This window comes from Acinonyx jubatus, chromosome D4 (assembly GCF_027475565.1).
Source record: "Acinonyx jubatus isolate Ajub_Pintada_27869175 chromosome D4, VMU_Ajub_asm_v1.0, whole genome shotgun sequence".
Taxonomy (NCBI): domain Eukaryota; kingdom Metazoa; phylum Chordata; class Mammalia; order Carnivora; family Felidae; genus Acinonyx; species Acinonyx jubatus.
This window is the reverse complement of record NC_069391.1, coordinates 4,667,753-4,684,999: the sequence shown is the minus strand read 5'-3', so window position 1 is coordinate 4,684,999 and position 17,247 is coordinate 4,667,753. Positions and strand designations below refer to the sequence as shown.

At 52.6% G+C, this 17,247-nt stretch overlaps 1 protein-coding gene across 9 annotated transcripts in view; it reads right to left on the bottom strand.

Moving 5' to 3' along the window:
- The window catches only part of MED27 (mediator complex subunit 27), a 234,882-nt gene that overhangs the window by 47,087 nt on the left and 170,548 nt on the right, over positions 1-17,247 (bottom strand). For all 9 annotated transcript variants that reach the window (XM_053204478.1, XM_053204477.1, XM_027035439.2 and 6 more), the window contains one exon: positions 9,399-9,440. In XM_053204478.1, the coding sequence (XP_053060453.1) occupies positions 9,399-9,440 (42 nt within the window). The remainder of the gene's footprint in view (positions 1-9,398; positions 9,441-17,247) is intronic.

Here is a 17,247-nt window from a genome sequence, read left to right as displayed (position 1 = left end):
CCGCACTTGCCTGACCTGTAAGCAGGAGCCCTGCCTGGCCCCAGGCTGTGTTCTCCGTGAGGATGAGGCCTCGTGTGGCCTCCGTGGGCCTAGCTCGGGGCATCTACAGAGAGGAGAATGCTCAAAAAGGGGGCTCCGTGCTGGTGCCACTCACCTGGTAGGACCCTGAGTGAATGACAGACAACGTAGGCGAGATTCTATTGATTTATTTTTGGCCAGTGGCGTTCGGGGAGCAGAGTGGAGGTGTGGGAGTGGGAAAGGCAGAGGTCGCGGGGCGCTGCCGGGAGGAGGGCCTGGGTGAACGGGGAAAGCCCAGGGTGGCCACGAGGGAACTCTCCAGAGTGCTGACCAGCCTCAAGCTTCTGCCGCAGGCCTCGTGCAGGGCTGAGAAGAGCTGCACACAAAAGGTCCTTGACATTTCCCAGGATTAAGGAATTAAAGCTCTTCATTTAGATGAACAAAAACCAGTTCCATGCTTTCCAGATGGTAAAATGCCAGATTCTGTTGCTGGCTGCCAGGAGAGTCCAAGCCCAAAGACACCTGAACTGTTCTGTACCCACTTGGTGTGATGTTATTTTCTGCAGGAACAGCCTTGCAGTTAGAGAAACACATCCAAAGACATCTGGGCTCCCAAGAAAACCCAGACAATACCACCTACTTCCCTATGAAAACCGAGGCAACCGCAGGGAAAAGAACAGAGTCTGCAGAGCTGGGAGAGAGCCCCGCCGCCCTGATGCTGGCTGCCTTCTGCCCAGGTCCTGCTGGGTGGGGGAGATGGGGCGTCAGGGCGGAACACATTGCTCTCGGGCGCCTTCTGGGGATCACCAGAGGTGCCCCTGGGCCTCTCAGGACACGGGGGAACGTTTCGGGTCCTGGGACCATGATTCTATGCCAGCACGTCACGGCTGCCCAAGAGGCACTGCTGGGCGGTGGTAATTTTGGGTACGGCTCACTTTGTGCCCGGGTGGGGCGGTCATATGCCCGGACAGAACTGAAGATGGCTGTCGCTTTGGTGGGAGCATGTGGGTTGTTGTGGCAGCTGGTCTTTGGATTACCTCACTAAGAACACGTAACGTCAAGCGGGCTGTATGTATATATTTGGCCATGGATGCTGAGTTCCGCGTCCCTTCCCCCGTAGGGTAACAGCAGCCATCACTCACTGAGCACTTCCTCTGGGCAGCCACAGTGCCAAGCACTTCTCAAGCTTTATCATCATGCAGAATCCTCACGATATGGACCCCACAAAGTAGGTTCTTTTTTTCTTTTTTTAAAATATTTTTAGATGTTTATTCTTGAGAGAGAGAAAGCGCGCAAGCAGGGGAAGGGCAGAGAGAGAGGGAGACACAGAATCTGAAGCAGCTCCGGGCTCCGTCCGAGCTGTCAGCATAGAGCCCGACGCGGGGCTCGAACCACAGACTGTGAGATCGCGACCTGAGCCGAAGTCGGCCGCTTCACCGACTGAGCCCCCCAGGCGCCCGTATTATTTCCCCTTGTAACGGCCCCGGGACCTGAAGCGTGGAGAGGCTGAGTCCCAGCTGGCGACTCCACGTGGGGGAGAGCCGGTTGCACATCCGGCCCGGCTGACCCCAGAGCCTGAGTCTTCTCTACTGTGTCCACAGTGAAGAGACTGCGAAGAGGTGGCAGTGAAGACAAGAGGAGACATGAGGAGGCGTCAGCGAGGCGGGAGATGGGACGGGGGAGGAGAGCTCCCCTAGGAGAGGAGAGCGGTCACTGCGGGCGAGCACCCGAGGGAAGTCGGGGGAGCCACGGACTGGAGGCGCACTCAACCTCCCACCACATCTCTGAGGCGAGTATTCGTCTGATCTCCATCTTACACACGGGGAAACTGAGGCAAGTCGGGCCACAGAGGGAGTAGCAGTCACCTGGCAGAACGGCTCTCAGTCACTGCCGGACTGCCAGTCTCTGGAAGGGTCACTGCGGGGAATGCGGACCGGGGCCCGAGACTGGGCGGTGGGGGGGGGGGGGGGGGGGGTGGCGAGGCAGCCTGGTGGCCCGTGGGAACAGGGCTGGGAAATGCAGGGGGGCCAGGCTTCCCGGAAGCACTTGCCGGATTCTGGCCTGGAGCGCACGGAGCCTCGGGCCACCCGTCAGGAAGAAGCCGGCTACAGAGATGAGGCCGACTCCCTGCCTCCTCTAACGGCAGAGAGCTGAGAACCGCCTCCAGCAGGGTGGGCCGTGCCCTCCCCCTCCACCCCGACCGTGGAACGGTGTAATAGTAAGTACCCGAACAAGGCTCTCGGGCATTACCACGCTCGGCGGTGGCGGAGGGCGCCTTGTGGAGGACGGTGTCGGGCTATCACGAGGGGGAAATGAATGATCAAATCTGTTCTGTGGATACTCGCACGTGCCCCTTACAAGAAAAGGCGGTGACGAAGCAGTACTCAAGCAGCAGGCGGACAGTGAGGATCCGTCCCCGCCACTCTCAGCGCCCAGGGCCCCTCGGGCTGGCGCGCCACAACATCCACTCCCGTCTTCCTTCTGCGTATCCAACCCGCTCAACACGGCCCGGCTCTCGGCTCGGGAAAGGCTGCCCTCGGGGACGACCCTGGAATTGTCTGCCACCGCTCCTTCCCTGAAGCGAGTCGATGGCCCGGTCTAGGCCCCCGCAGGCCTTCCTCTGGCACCGCCCCTGGTCTGGGGTCGGCCCGCTGGCCCTCGCACCTCGTTTTATCTTTCTGGGAGCGCCAGGGCACACGAGGCAGCAGCGGGAGGCACAGGAACCCAGTGCCAAATGCCGCAGTTCGTTCTGCGACCGCACGGCCCCGGGAGGGCCGCGCTTTCCTCTGAAGCCTCTGGAACGATGACTGTGGACTCCGAGCGGGGCATCCGCGGGCTGCGGCTTCTGTGCTTCCCTCCGAGTGGAAACGCCGCGAAGGATGCACCAGCCCCCGTGGTCCGATCTCTCCCGTCCCCACCTGCCCGTCTCGGCTGCACACGCACCCCCACCTCTCAGCCTCCCCGCCGGGACTTAACGCAGGAAGTAGCCGCAGATTTGCTCGCACTCTTCCTAAGTGCCGGGATGAAAACGCACACGGTTTTGAAACGAGGAGGCTAAAGATCAAAACGGTGGCTGCCCCTGCAGAGTTTAAATGTCAGGGAAATACGAACACGCCTGAAACCCTTCCTGGCTCTTTGTGCTTCTGCCCTTTCAGACGGCCCCCCATTCCTAAGTCCCATTCTCCGAGTCTGCTCTGCTGGAGACGGGCCGGCTGCAAAAAGCCTCTTCGCCCTAGGACGAAGCGCACAGAGCCTCCGGGGCACCGCAGGAAATGACAGCAGCCTGTCGGCAGCCGTGGCCCCACAGCACGCTGTCCCCAGCCCTCCGCTGGGGGAAGGGGTCTAATGAGGAAGAGGGAAAGGGCCTACTGACAGTCCCCGCTGCAGACAAAAGGCAGGCCACATTTCGATTCACGTGGGGGGACTTGCGACAGGACCTCGTGTGCCTGTCTTTGACCCAGGGAGTCCCGCGCACGCGGCCTGAGGAGGACTTGACAGGCGTGTGCTTCTATTCTCTTAGCTCCTGACATTATCTTCCGGGAATAAAAAGGCAAGTGTGAGCTCCGCACGGCTCTGTGAAGCAGCCCCCCTCCCACCACCTTGCTTTGTCACATCGAGGGCAAGACCCGGGAGGGGTCCCACCTTCCCAGCACGCCTCTCTCTGCGGCCGCCGCGGCTGCCTGCGGGCAGGGATATACACAATCCGCGGTAATTGCCACCACGTGGCGAAGGAAGTCCTGGCGCTCTGTGGCACAGCAATGCTGGGAGAGGGTGCCTCCCGCCGTTCGAGGAGGCCGGGGCCGGCGGCACACAGCTGCGGCACCTGTCACCATGGGCACTGTTTTCTGCCAGGGAGAGCCCCTCTTACCGATGACCAAGGATGCTCCTTGACCGTGTCACTGTCGTCTGAAAATGCACTCTGCTCCTGATTCGGGTCCGGCCTTTCCGGACAGTGGGGATAACTAGCCCTCCCCTGCCTGGTCCGCCTGCGTGGGTGTCAGAGGGCCGACGCCAGGCAGGAGGGGACGTTTTCCGCGGCACTGTCAGTTGCTTTCTGGGGACTGCTACCAGTAACGTCGACTGGGGACGCCCGAAATCTAAGTGGGTGGACAAGCAGCAAATAGGATTCTGAGATAAAGCGGAGACTAAAAGGGAGAGTTTAGAAGTGTTGCCCCCTAACTCTTCTCTGTTGGCATTCTGAGTCAGAAATGCCAAATAGCATCCAATAAATCGCACCAGATCCTCAGAACCCGCAGCAAAGTGGCCCCAGCTTTGCTCTATTGTGCGGTGTGTCCCCTGTCCCCCAACGCGGCCTGAGACTCACACAGAAAAATAAGCAAGGTACCGTCCTGCCCCTTCGTGAGCGAGGCCACACTATGTGTCCCCATCCTCCCCACCAGCGTCTAACGCAAACACAGGACTTTTTAAACAAAACCTCAAACCCTTTCCATGTGATGATGATTAGTTAAAAGCTTCCCTGATAAAAGATTGAGCTTAATTCTATACTATTTTCCAGTATCTTTCTTACACTGACAGCAAACAGACAATGTTTTAGTCGGGAAGCCAGAGGACTCTTTAACCCGCAAACCCTTACCTGCCCCTGGAACAGGAAAAGGACTCTTCACTCCCTGTAATCAGAGGGTACCATCACCTATCCCCAAATTACAGCTCGTTAATTGAGTACAGGTCAGTATCAGAGGTCAAGTCCATTTAGGTAACAACAGTCGAAGGTACGGATGACAAGGAGCGTCACAAAGGGCTCTGCCCACATACGACGCGCCCATCAGCAGTTGAGGTAAAACCCCCATCCCTACAAATGCGTCCGCTTCTCCTGCTTCAGACGCATTACATAAACTACGAGGGAGGAACTGGGGGGGGGGGGGGGGCTGCTCCACGTCTCTGGCTAGACTAATATCAAATTTTAAACACTGCTTCTGTGTGTGTTTGTGGTTTTAAACAAATACAAAGAGTGCTTGGCGGGTTATTTTTAGGGGAGGTAGAATAAAAATATAGCACTGTCTCTCCACATCTATGCCTGACCAAATCTGTGTCTCACACATTTTACAACTTCCTAATAAACTTTACGCTCGCATTCAAAAATACTTAATACTACACAGGACATTAAAATACACACACACACACACACACACACACACACACACACGTATATATGCAAAGGCAAGCATGTGCAAGCCCTTGTCACACGGGGTATTTGTATGGAAATTGGACCATTGTCAAAAGGCCAGGTTATGGTCTGCAATGCTCATGGCTCCCCGAAGCCACCGCCTGCCTGTGCGGAGCCCGGGGAAGGGAGCTCATCGCAATACCACAGAGGGACACCAAGAGGAAGCAGGTTAAAAAAACAAAACCAGGGGCGCCTGGGTGGCGCAGTCGGTTGAGCGTCCGACTTCAGCCAGGTCACGATCTCGCGGTCCGGGAGTTCGAGCCCCGCGTCGGGCTCTGGGCTGATGGCTCGGAGCCTGGAGCCTGCTTCCGATTCTGTGTCTCCCTCTCTCTCTGCCCCTCGCCCGTTCATGCTGTGTCTCTCTCTGTCCCAAAAATAAATAAACGTTGAAAAAAAAAATAAAAAAAAAAAACAAAACCACTTTAATGCTCTTCACTATCGAAGCGACACACAGTGCAAGATAATGACGGCTGTCCTTTCTCTTTAGAATGCTTTTCCACAGCTGCTGGGGGAAAACTGACGAACGCAGTCAGCCTGGATGAAGTCGGCACGCAAGGCTGAGACCTTACGCATGCTCAACAAGTACGTGCCGCAGGTATGGTCGCTCAGATGAGGACGCTGTGACTCACGTGCAGCAGCCTGCCCGTGACCACGCACACTTTCCTGCAGGCTCTGGGCCGAGAGTCGGCGGCTCTTTTCTCCACTTTCCTTCTAGCTAGCTCAGCTGGGTAAAGGAGTGTTAGAGGAGTCAAGACCATCATTTTCTTTTTAAAATAAACTCAATTTTGGACTAGAAAAGTTGCAGCGATGGTGCACGCAGCTCCCACGTACCCCTCGCCCAGTTTCCCCCTGTTAATATCCTTCACGACCGGGTACCCTTGGCACAACTAAGAAACCACCATTGGTTACTTACTATTGATTCAACTCATTTTCTCATTAACATCCTCTTTTTGTTTCACGATCCAACCCAGGATTGCATGTTCTATTTGACTGTGATAAGATCGTGAAGCTTTAGGGGCGCCTGGGTGGCTCAGTCGGTTAAGCGTCTCACTTCGGCTCAGGTCATGATCTCACGGTTCATGGGTTTGAGCCCCGGGTAGGGTTCTGTGCTGACAGCTCGGAGCCCGGGGCTTGCTTCGGATTCTGTGTCTCCCTCTCTCTCCGTCCCTCCCCTGCTCATACTGTCTCTCTCTCAAAAAAACATTAAAAAAGAAAAAAAAAAAGATCGTGAAATTTTAATGCTTTTACAGACTCCCTAAATGTGTGGTGTTGCGTCTCAGACCCCTCTCCTAGCCCCAGGCATCTGTCCTATCTTAGCCTTTCACGTACAAGGGTCCAGGGAACAACGTGGAGTGATGTATTAAGCACCATTAGAGGGCTGGTCCATTATGCTGCTTTGATACAAAAGCCTTAAGCTCACTGCTTAACGGGGACGGGGTCTCCTTTCGGGGTGATGAAAAGGTTTTGGGAGTAGAGGGTTCCACAGCACCACAAAGGTTCTACAAATCACAGAATTGTGTTGATTTTATGTTGTGTGAATTTCACCTGCGTTACAAAAAAAACAAAACAAAACAAAACAAAAAACAAACCTCCGTGCTCTCCCTCTAAGCTACCTGGCATCCCTTGGACGCAACTATGACTCAAGTGGAAATGACGTGGGCTCAGCTTTCAAAACCGTGTCCCTCCTCCGCACCAATCCCTTCAATGGAATCGAGAATAAGATCCAAGTTCTGCAGCAGGACCTAGAGGCACCTGCCCAGCCTGGGCTCTGCCTCTCTGCTCCACTGCACGCTCCGATGGCCCAGCCTTCGATGGTTCTTAGAACGTGCTCCTCAACACCAGGTTTCTGGGCTGCCGCTTCCGTGGCCCGCCAAGCGTCTCCCGTGGCTCTCCGCACGACCGGCGCGTCTCATGAGGTGCCCGTCCTGTTAGGTTTTGCCCCATAAAGTCCTCCTGGCACCGCCCCAACGAGAGGGGCCCCTCCTGTTCTGGATTTCGGGCCCTCATTAACAACCTAGAGTCATCATCTTCCTCATCTGTCTCGTTTTCCCTTGTATCCCTAGCACCTTGCGCTAGGTGCCTGGCACATGGCAAAAGGGGCTCAACAAATAACTGTTGCTGAGCCGGATGAGGCAGCAGAGGAAATTGCAACCAACTCCATCATGTCCACTGCCGAATGAAAGCAGAGACGGGGGATGGCTGAGGGCAGGGGAAAGTAGCTGGTACCCCGCAGGGGAACCGGCTGGGGCGCTGTGGGGGGGTGCGGGGAGCCCGCGTAAGCCCCAGGTGCTGAGCTGCTCCGGGGAAGGGCCCCTTCCACCATCAGAAGCTGGGAGAAGATCTTCTGTAGTCACATTGCCTTTCTTCCGACATTTCCCAAACACCATTTCGTGGGGAAGCCCGACATTGGAAAAAGAAGTCACCAGGGTGTTAGGTGGGGGTGGGGGTAGGGTGAAGACGGGGCCAGCCTGCCTCTCTCAGCCTGTGCTAGGCACCTGCGTAGACCACAGGGCTCTGAGGAACGGAGCTTAAAAACTGGGTTAGCTTGGAACTCAAAAGCCTCTGTGTTTTTCTTTTTTCTTTTTTTTTTTTTTTTAAGGTCTGATTTCTGTACCGCAAAACTCACCCTTTGTAGGTGTGAGAGAACAGGAAAAAATACATGTATTTTTTTCATCTCCGTCCCTGGTTCCTGGCATAGAGCTCCTGAAACCCTAAGCGACAGAGTGCTAGGGATATCTCTCGTTCTAATGAGGGGACCATGGGTGGGCACCTGGATGGGGGCTGGTCACCAGAAAGACCAAGCCATGATCAGAGTAATTAGAGGCTTAGAATTTTCTGTCCCATCCCCCATCCTCCAGAGAAAGGGAGTGGGGCTGGAAACAGAGTTAATGATCGAGTATGTCTGCGTGAGGGGGCCTCCATGAACTCCCAGCAGCACAGGGGCGCTGGGCTGGCTCAGTTGGTGGACTCTTGATCTCAAGAGCTGTGAGTTCGAGCCCCACGCTGGGTGTAGAGATTACTTAAAAATAAAATCTTGGGGCGCCTGGGTGGCTCAGTCGGTTAAGCATCCGACTTCGGCTCAGGTCACGATCTCACGGTTCGTGGGTTCGAGCCCCGCATCAGGCTCTGTGCTGACAGCTCGGAGCCTGGAGCCTGTTTCCGATTCTGTGTCTCCCTCTCTCTCTGCCCCTCCCCCACTCGTGCTCTGTCTCCCTCTGTCTCAAAAATAAATAAACATTAAAAAATTAAAAAGAAAGAAAGAAAGAAAGAGAGGAAGAAAAAGAAAAGAAAATCTTAAAATCCCAGTAGTACAGGGCTCGGGGCGCTTCCAGACTGGCCAACACAACCCCAGAAGGGTGATGTGCCCCCACTCCACAGGGACAGAAGCGTCTGTGCTTGAGACCCTCCCAGACCTTGCCCTGTGTGCCTCTTCATCTGGCTGTTCACTTGTATCCTTTCTCGGGTCCTTTAATAAACTGGGAGGAGTTAAGTAGGCATGTCCCTGAGTTGTGCGAGCTGCTCTGGCGAATTAACAGATGGGTGCCGGGGAACCTCTAATCTACGGCTGGTAGCACAGAAGCACGGGTAAGAACCCGAACTTGTCACTGCGGTGTCTCCGGGTACACAGTGTCAGACTGAGCTAAGCTGTAGGACACCCAGCTGGGGTCCGGGACTTGCCTGTTATTGTGGGGCAAAAACCCCCACATGTCTGGTGACCAGAAGAGGCAGAAGTGAAGTGTTTTATGTGCCCAGTAAAGGCGACTCACTGGAGACAAACACAGGAGGGAAGGACTGGGGTGTCCCCTGTATAGTAAGGAAAACGCAGGTCTTCCTCTAGGGTAGGTATACGGTTCCAGGAGTTTGGAAACATAATAGTGTGCAATCACCACCACAATTAAGATCCAGAATATTTCCATCACCCTAACACATCTCCTCTTGCCCCTTTGGGGACAATCTCTTGCCCTTACTCCTAGCCCCTGGAAACCACTGGTCTGATTTCTGTCCCTAAGGTTTTCTCTTTTCTAGAATGTCATATAAGTGGAATCGTATCGTGAGCAACCTTTTGTGTCTGGCTTTTTTCGTTAAACACACACACACACAAAACAACCCTCTAACTTAAGACCAATGTTTATACTTTAAGGCATTCACATTTCTCTTACTGCCTCATGAGTAAGAAGCAAAAAATAAAGCTTACCTTCTGGAAAACTTGATAGTTGGATTTGGACCATATATCAAGCTGGGGGGAAAAGAGAGAAAAGCATCATCAGCATCGCTTTTAGAATTTTGGACTTCAAGAGATGACGCTGTAACCCCTGCTATACCTGTCAGCTTGAAATAATAAACGTGATTACAGAATAACAGAACCATGGCATTGCACAGGCATCTCAAATGTCCTGCTTGGCTTTCTTCTTTCTCAGCCTGTCAGTGATTTAAGGAAGCCAACAGAAGGGACACAGAGAAGTCAGTTGGAGCCACCTGCTGCATCCAAGGCCACATGAGCTGAGCTTCTGGCTCACTCTTCTAACCTGGACTCCTACCATGGTTCTCTTGAATGCCAATGTCAATCCTGCCTCAGGACCTTTACACTTGCTGTACACTTTGCCTGAAATCCTCACATGGCTCCTCGTAGCTCTCTGCAGCTCAAATGTCACCTTATTAGAGAGTCATATGCCAGTTACCATGTCTAAGATATTATTTCCACATGTGCTATCTTGATTCTCTTTGTCTTTTTAAAAATTTGAAATTTTCACTATGCTTAAAACTGTCTGGAACTTTTTTTTTAAGTTTATTTAAGAGAGAGAGGGAGAGCAGGGGAGGAGCAGGGAGAGGGAGAGACAGAGAGAGAGAGAATCCCAAGCCGGCTCTGAGCTGTCAGCACAGAGCCCAATGTGGGGCTCGATCCAGTCAACTGTGAGGTCATGACTTGAGCTGAAATCAAGAGTCGGACGCTCAATCGAATGAGCTACCCAGGCGCCCCCAGCCTGGAACGTTCTTTTGCTCATGTTGTCCTGATGTGGGACCTAGCATGTCATGGACATCAGTAGGTCTTTGCCGAGTGGAGGAAAGCTAGCAGCTTCCAGCTGCTGGAGACCTGTTCCATGCCAAGCACCACCCTGGGCCCTCCATATGCACTCTCACTTAATCCCTGGAATAAGCCAGTGTGGCTGGTCCCATTAGCAACCTTACTTTCCAGAATGAGACAATGGTTCGGAGCCATCTGATTGCCTGTGGTAATGTGGAGGGGCTTACTTATGGATGGTCTCCCCCCATGGTGCTCAAACTTGGCTGGTCAGAAGCTGCGGGGCTATTTTTGTTTTTGATGTACAGATTCCTTGGTTCCTCCCCAGGAGTGTCTGAGTTAGCAGTTTTACAAGTGGGCCTGAGAATCTGTTCATTTGTTTGTCTGTTTTAGCTTTGCTTCCCAAATGGTGACACAACTGTGGTGGCCGGTCAGGCCAGGGACCCTTGATCTTGCACACCCCTCCTTCACAAACGAGGGAGCAGGAGATCCCGGCTGGGGCTTGGAGTAAGCCCAGGCCAGTCCTCCTCTGGCTCTACCTGATCGTGCACAGGGCACTTCGGTGGCTTATTCTAACCAGAAGGATTTTTGTTTTGCAGTTTTGTTATGATGAATCAAGTCAATGCATACTCATTGTTCCATGAGTTTAGAACAAATGAAGTATAGCAAAAATACAATGACCCCAACACAGTGCTGGCTCAAGGATAGTGCAGATTAAAAGACGGGCTGTCAGTATGTCCCCTGGGTATGTCCCCCTCCAACTCTAACATAGGAGTTCGAGAGCTGAACAAATTGAAACAGCTGGTCAATGGGCCTCTTGGAACCTGCCTTTGGGGTTGGCCAGTGGTCAAGGTAGAAGCCTGAGATATGACTGCATGGCCTATAGGTCGTGTTATTGATTTTGGAGCACCTGGGAACAAGAGAAGCAATCAGATGGGACGATTCCTCTAAGAAGACAGGGAGTGGAGTGTTTTGCCTGGCTGGACCACTTCGGGGTTTTGTTTTGTTCTGAGGAAAACACCAAAACCTGCTTTTCCGAAAATGGTCCTCGGAAATCAAGAGGCAGTCTGTGAGCTGGCATGCATCCGGTTCTCCCCGGCTTCTTCCTGTTCAGAATTAGTTTCGTGTAAACTTCGCCGTGTCTGAGAACTTTCAGGCCAAGGAGGAGGCGGAGAGGATTCTAAGGAAGCCCTCTGACCCCCTGCGTGGCTCCTGCTGGAGAGGGCAGGCTTAACACCGCCTGAACGTTCACTCGAATTGGCCCACCCCTCCCCGTTCCCTCTGCTGTTACCAGCTCCTTCCCGGTTTCCACAGACGCCCCTAACTGACCCTGCTCCTTCTACTCTGGCTCAGCTGCTCTCCAGAAAGGGGGTATCAATGTTCAGTCACTGTCCCCTGCCCACCCCCCACCTCCACTTAGACCACTTGATTAAAAAAAAAAAATCTTTAGGCGTTAGAATTTTAATTTGGCAGGTTAGCAATTTGTAGGGGGGAAAGTGACATGTTACCTCCAGGTAACTCCGAAGGAAACCTCAGAAGAACTCTGTGAAATGAATTCCCCACACTGTCCATTGTGGGGAAGAAAAGCAGCTGGCCAGCCGGTCGTGCCTAGGGGAAGTCAGGTCCCTGCTGGGTCCTCAGGGCCACAGTGTAGCCCAGGGCTTTAAAATGCTGCACTTAAAGATTATTCAGAGAGGGCAGAACGAATAAGAATGATTTTTTTTTTTTTTTTTTGTAGCTCTTAGCTCTACCAAATCACTGCCAAGACGACAGGGAGATGCCAAAGATTCTAAATCTACGTTTTAGGGAGAAAAGCATCAGTGTCTCTACTTGGAACTGATGCCGCTCTCCTTCCATTTGAAGCCCACAGATGTTTCTTCCGAGGTTCTCCACGGTTTATCCCTCCTGCCTGCCTGTTCCCATCAGACGTAGGCAGACTAAGACATAAACACAGGGCCATGGAAAGAGAGACAAGGAAGAGGCTGCACAGAAACCAAAAAGTTCTAGTTTTTATTTAAAAGAGACAATTAAAAAAAAAAAAAAAACTCTTCGGTATCTGCAGACTGTTTTAATGGAGAAATTACCCAGAGAGAAATACGCACAAGTTTAATTAAGAGGTGGACTCTCCAGCCTAATTGTGGCTTCTCAAAACACACCATGCTCATTCAAAGTGAGCACGCTGCTCTTTGCGAAAGGTGGTTTAAATATATTATTCAGGACCCTAGGGAATAGCTCCAACCATCTGGGAACGAAGGATGTCAGGCGATACAGCCCTTGTAACAGGTGCACACGGGTAAGAAAGGGATCCGACGACAATGGGTCCCCGCGTTGCTGCAAAGGCACAGCAGGCAGTTTGTAACTTGATTTTCTGCTAGATTTATGCCAAAGAAAGCCACTGAAGTGAGTGTTCTGGAGTCAGTGCCCTGCCTTTCCTCAGGGCCAGGAAGATTTCAGAAATTCATTTCAGGGAACCAGGACGGATCCAAGTGAATATTTATTAGCTTCAGCTTATTTGCTGCAGAGGCAGGCATGGCTACCAATTTTTTACTGGCTGTGATATTCAAAAAGGAGCCTTCTGGAAGCTGTAAACTTTCAGCCTGATGAATGGGAAATTATTCTGCACTACAGGGAAAGAAATTAAAGCACCCCTCAGTATTCTGGGCGAGCATTAGGAAAACCTTAAAATGAAAAAGCCAACTGTATGGTAATTGGTGGCTGAATCTGCAGGCTTAGGAGTAGCTTCTGGGCCTCTGGGGATTGGAATGAGTATTTGGGGGGTAGGAGTGTGCTCTATTCTTGGGTAAAATGGAAACAAACCCCACAGACGATCAACTGCTCCAGCATAGACACATCAGGTTCGACATCAAGACGTCAAAGGGCCTCTCGACCAATGAGAATGGTGACAATCAGCTGAGTTACCAAAGAGAACACTCAGCACGCCCAACGTCAGGAGGCGAGGACACGGCGGCTACGTCACTGACCCCCGCCATCGGCATCTCTAGCACACCCAGTGAGGGCAGACGCCATTCGCGAAGGACCATGCATTTGGTCCGCACGATACCTGCGTTACCTTTCTAAATGCTTCCAGGGTTCCGGACGAGGATGATAAAACCATTCCCGACTCACAGAGGAGGAGACTGAGGCTCACAGAAGTTGAGTAACCTGCCCGAGACCACACAATGAGTATGTGGTGGAAAATTCAAAACCAGGCCTGTCCCCAGAGGCCCAGCTGTCAACCTGGAGGACTGCCTATCGGCTAGAATCCAGGAGTGCCGACTGCTAGCACCCCTGAGCTGTCGTGGCTGTTGCGGGGGGCACACTCTTGCGAAGTTCAGTAGGACAAGTCTGCTTCGAGGCCTGCTCATGTGACAGTCGTCGCCACTGAAGTGAAAACTTCTGGCAGCTTATCGGGAAGTTACCAATTCTTCATTTCCAAAAACACAGTACAAGATACTATAAATTATCTAAAATGGACAACTCCAAAGAAAACGTAGAAAGCCTCACGAGGGTCTTCCAACTTTTAAAGCTTTTGTTTATTAGCAGCTTCACCTTGCAAGGTCAACAGGTGATGAGTCTGTGGGGGGTGGAGGGCCACAGACCAGCAGTGGTCCTACACTTCTCCGTGACTGTCCCGGTTTTCCAAACCATCCGCTTCCACGTGGTCCCCTTCTTAATGTGCCCACTCTTCCCTGGAGAATACAGAGGTGGGCAAGTCTTCCCAAAGAGAGTAGTGGTACAGGTCGGCTGCTCAACTTTTCACTTGCCATCAGGACAGACATTCGTTGCCAAAAACTGCTGAAAGCACAACTCCGGGGTACCCTCTGCATGCGAATTACACCGGGTCCCCTTCCCCATCTTCCCCCCTTCCCCCATAAGCAACAAGAGGCCGTTTTTCTGAAGGTCGTCTGAACAATTTCAAAGGCTATAACAAATCAAAATGTTCCCTGCATCTAATATCAAACGGGGCCGATGCCAACACTTATTAGAGAAATCAGATTCCAGCTTCCCCAGCCCCCTCGACCCCCCTCCCCTGCCACGCACACACCCCACTTTGAAGTGGGAAGAATGCAGGGATCAGAAATCACCCTGGAGACAGCTCTGGCTGTCTTTGAAGGTTCCCTTTGATACTACTATTTCTCTCCCTCTCTTTCGCTAGGAGGCTAAAAGCTGCCTTTTTTATTGATATGGGGTAATTAATGAAGCTATAGCATTAACATAACCTAAATCCCCTAATAGGATAAATTCAACCGAGACACTTATATTTCTTCAGTTAAGTCTGATGGGTGTAAAATCAGGACAATGGCCAGGTATTCAACTTAAATCTGCCTTTTAACATGCTGAGTCATGGCTCTCCGCTCCTCCCTGGTTACCGTGAATAGCGGGTTGGTAAGTTTTAAAAGCGTTTTTGTATTTTATTAGAGGAATGAGTGTACAGGAGCTTGATATCAAAAATATGCATCCCAGGTAAAGAGGCAGACCGATTAGGGCAGTGGTGGCCGGTGGTTACTGCAAAATGCCAAGTGACAGCCTTGCAGGGATTCTGACGGGAAAAAACCTGCCCGGTCTGGAAATGGCGGGGAGGGTGGCGCTGGGCCACTATTGCAACCAAAGGGCCAATTAAACTTTTCAGGACGTGCGGGCTGCTTGGGGTCTGGGGGACACAGACCTGCTGCGGTCGGACAGGTTCAGGCCCCAGCAAGTCGGTGGCTTTCCAAGCCACACCCACCGTATCAGTGGCTGTGCTGAGACTGCAGCAGATTACCCCCAGGCCAGCACCCGGGCACCAGCTCAGCAAACACAGGGCTGCAGGTTTGGAACAGCAAAACTGCAGGCAGCAATCTGTTCTTGTGGACCACACCCCGAGCTCCCACGGCTCCTTCCAAAGGTTACGTTTTCTTTGGGGTAGGCGAGACATTTCCACACATTAATTACCCTGATGCTTACGTGTATATAAATATATATAGATTCACATCCACCAGCATCAGTACTGAAAATAGAACGCTAATAACGTCTGCATGGTTTTGTAAAGTGCTCTGAAAAAAAGAAGGGGCTAATCAAATTGGCTAGGATTCGATTCCGGGCAGACCAGCCGATTGAGGGCATCTTGGCCAGATGAGGTGAATGTACCTTTAAAACCACCAGCGACTCGGTCCTCTCGATCTCACTCTTCCCAGTGTTAGGGTCCCTGCTGACCACTTGGGCCGATGTGCGCAGCTGTAAAACGCGGCGAGAGGCCTCCAGTATCGCATGTGTGATGTGAATCATAGCTGAATTCAGCTTCCCAGACACACACTCGGGGTCCTGATGAGCAGGGAGCCCACGCTAATCTCTCACCAGGAAGACATGTGCCATGTGCACACGTGTGTGTATGTACCTCCTTCATTTTCTAATTTACTTATGACTTCACTCCCTGCTGCTTCCTTGGGTCCTGTTGTGATGTTTGGTTCGCCACTTTTCCATCCCTGCTGAAACATTTTCACATCCCGCGTGGGCTTCTCCGGCTATCCCTTCCCGTATGTTACCGGGCTTCTCCGGCTCACCGGGCACCGAGGCACAGCCCCGGGACAGAGTCACAGGACACAGTCGGGGCCCTTGAGGTGCTCCTGGCAGACGGGGTCTGAGGCCTGGCGTGGTGTGACCGCGGGCAAGTCGCTGTACCATTCCGGGGCTCAGTCTCCTCGTCTGCTGAACGAGTCTGACTTAGACAGAACCTAGGACTCTGTTACCCCTGTGGGCCAAGTTTGCTCAGCAGGACACCTACAAGGTCAACATATGGAATCATCTTGGTGTTTCTATCAATTGCAAGATAGAAACGTAAACAAATAACCAGGAGGTGCTAGTTCTAATCCCGGACAAAGACCGTTCTAAACGCTATGGGCGTGTTCACGAGGAAGCTAGCCTGTGCTGCGTTCGAACGCACACCTGGGCCTGTGTCTCCAGAGCCCATGCTCGTACAAGAGGCTCCTGGGAAAATGGGGACAGGAAGAGAAAGAGGATGGCAGGAGGTCAGTGTGAAGGGCAGAGTGAGTCTGTCAGGTGGACAAGGGGGAGAAAGCATCCCAGGCCAAGGGCACAGAGGGTGCAGACGGGTGACAGAGTCGTGGGAGCCCCAAGCGGCACAAAAGGCTGGAAGATGAAGCTTGCATATGGAGACGGACGGCAGGCGAGGCCACGAAGGCAGGGGCCGCATCACTCGACATTTCTATGCATTGCTAAGGAGCTTGGATTTTATTCTAGAAGCCAGGGTTTTCAGAAGCATTGCTGCTCAACGCCACTGTCACAATGTACTGTGAGATTAAAGGGAGAAACGATGAATTTGGGGTTCAAATAAGTTGGGAAAACATCACACACTATGTCCTCCTCTAGGGAGATTCGTAAGACACTCAGCAACCTAAAGCTTCTAGGAATTTCTACGGTCAAAACGCCTACTGACCCTTCCCTAACCCCGTGTTTCTCAGACGTTTTGACTGTGGCCTGCTTCGTGTTCAACACTTATTAATAGTCTACCTTCCTGTCTGCTTTGGGCAATGCGGGGTGGTGCACAGGAGTCATGTGCTTGGCTGTGTATCCTGGGAAGACCACTCTGGAAGCCAAGGGAAGGACAGGCCGTGGGAGGGAAATAAGACTGGAGACAAGGCACGAGGAGGCCAGTGCACTCTCTCCGTTGAGAAATGAGAACCCGGAAGGACAGGCGGGGCCCAACTTGGGAGAGATTTAAGCGAGAGAATCGCCAGAATCCACTAGATTTGAGGGAGGGGACGGTTTCAGTGGTTAGGTGGGGTACGATTAACAGCAGCGGGAAACCAAGTTTCGGGAGGAAGCGTGACAGGCTGAATGTGAGGTGCACCTGGGGAGGAGAGGTCCCACCTAGACACAGGTCGCGAGTGATCCTCGTGGGTGGGCTGATACACAAAACCATGGCGTGGGGGGACGGTCGGAAGCCCCTGAAGGGGAGCGACCAGAGAGAAATCCTAGAGACGTACATTCGCGACTGTTTTCTAAGTCCCTTGTTTAGGTGCAGAGT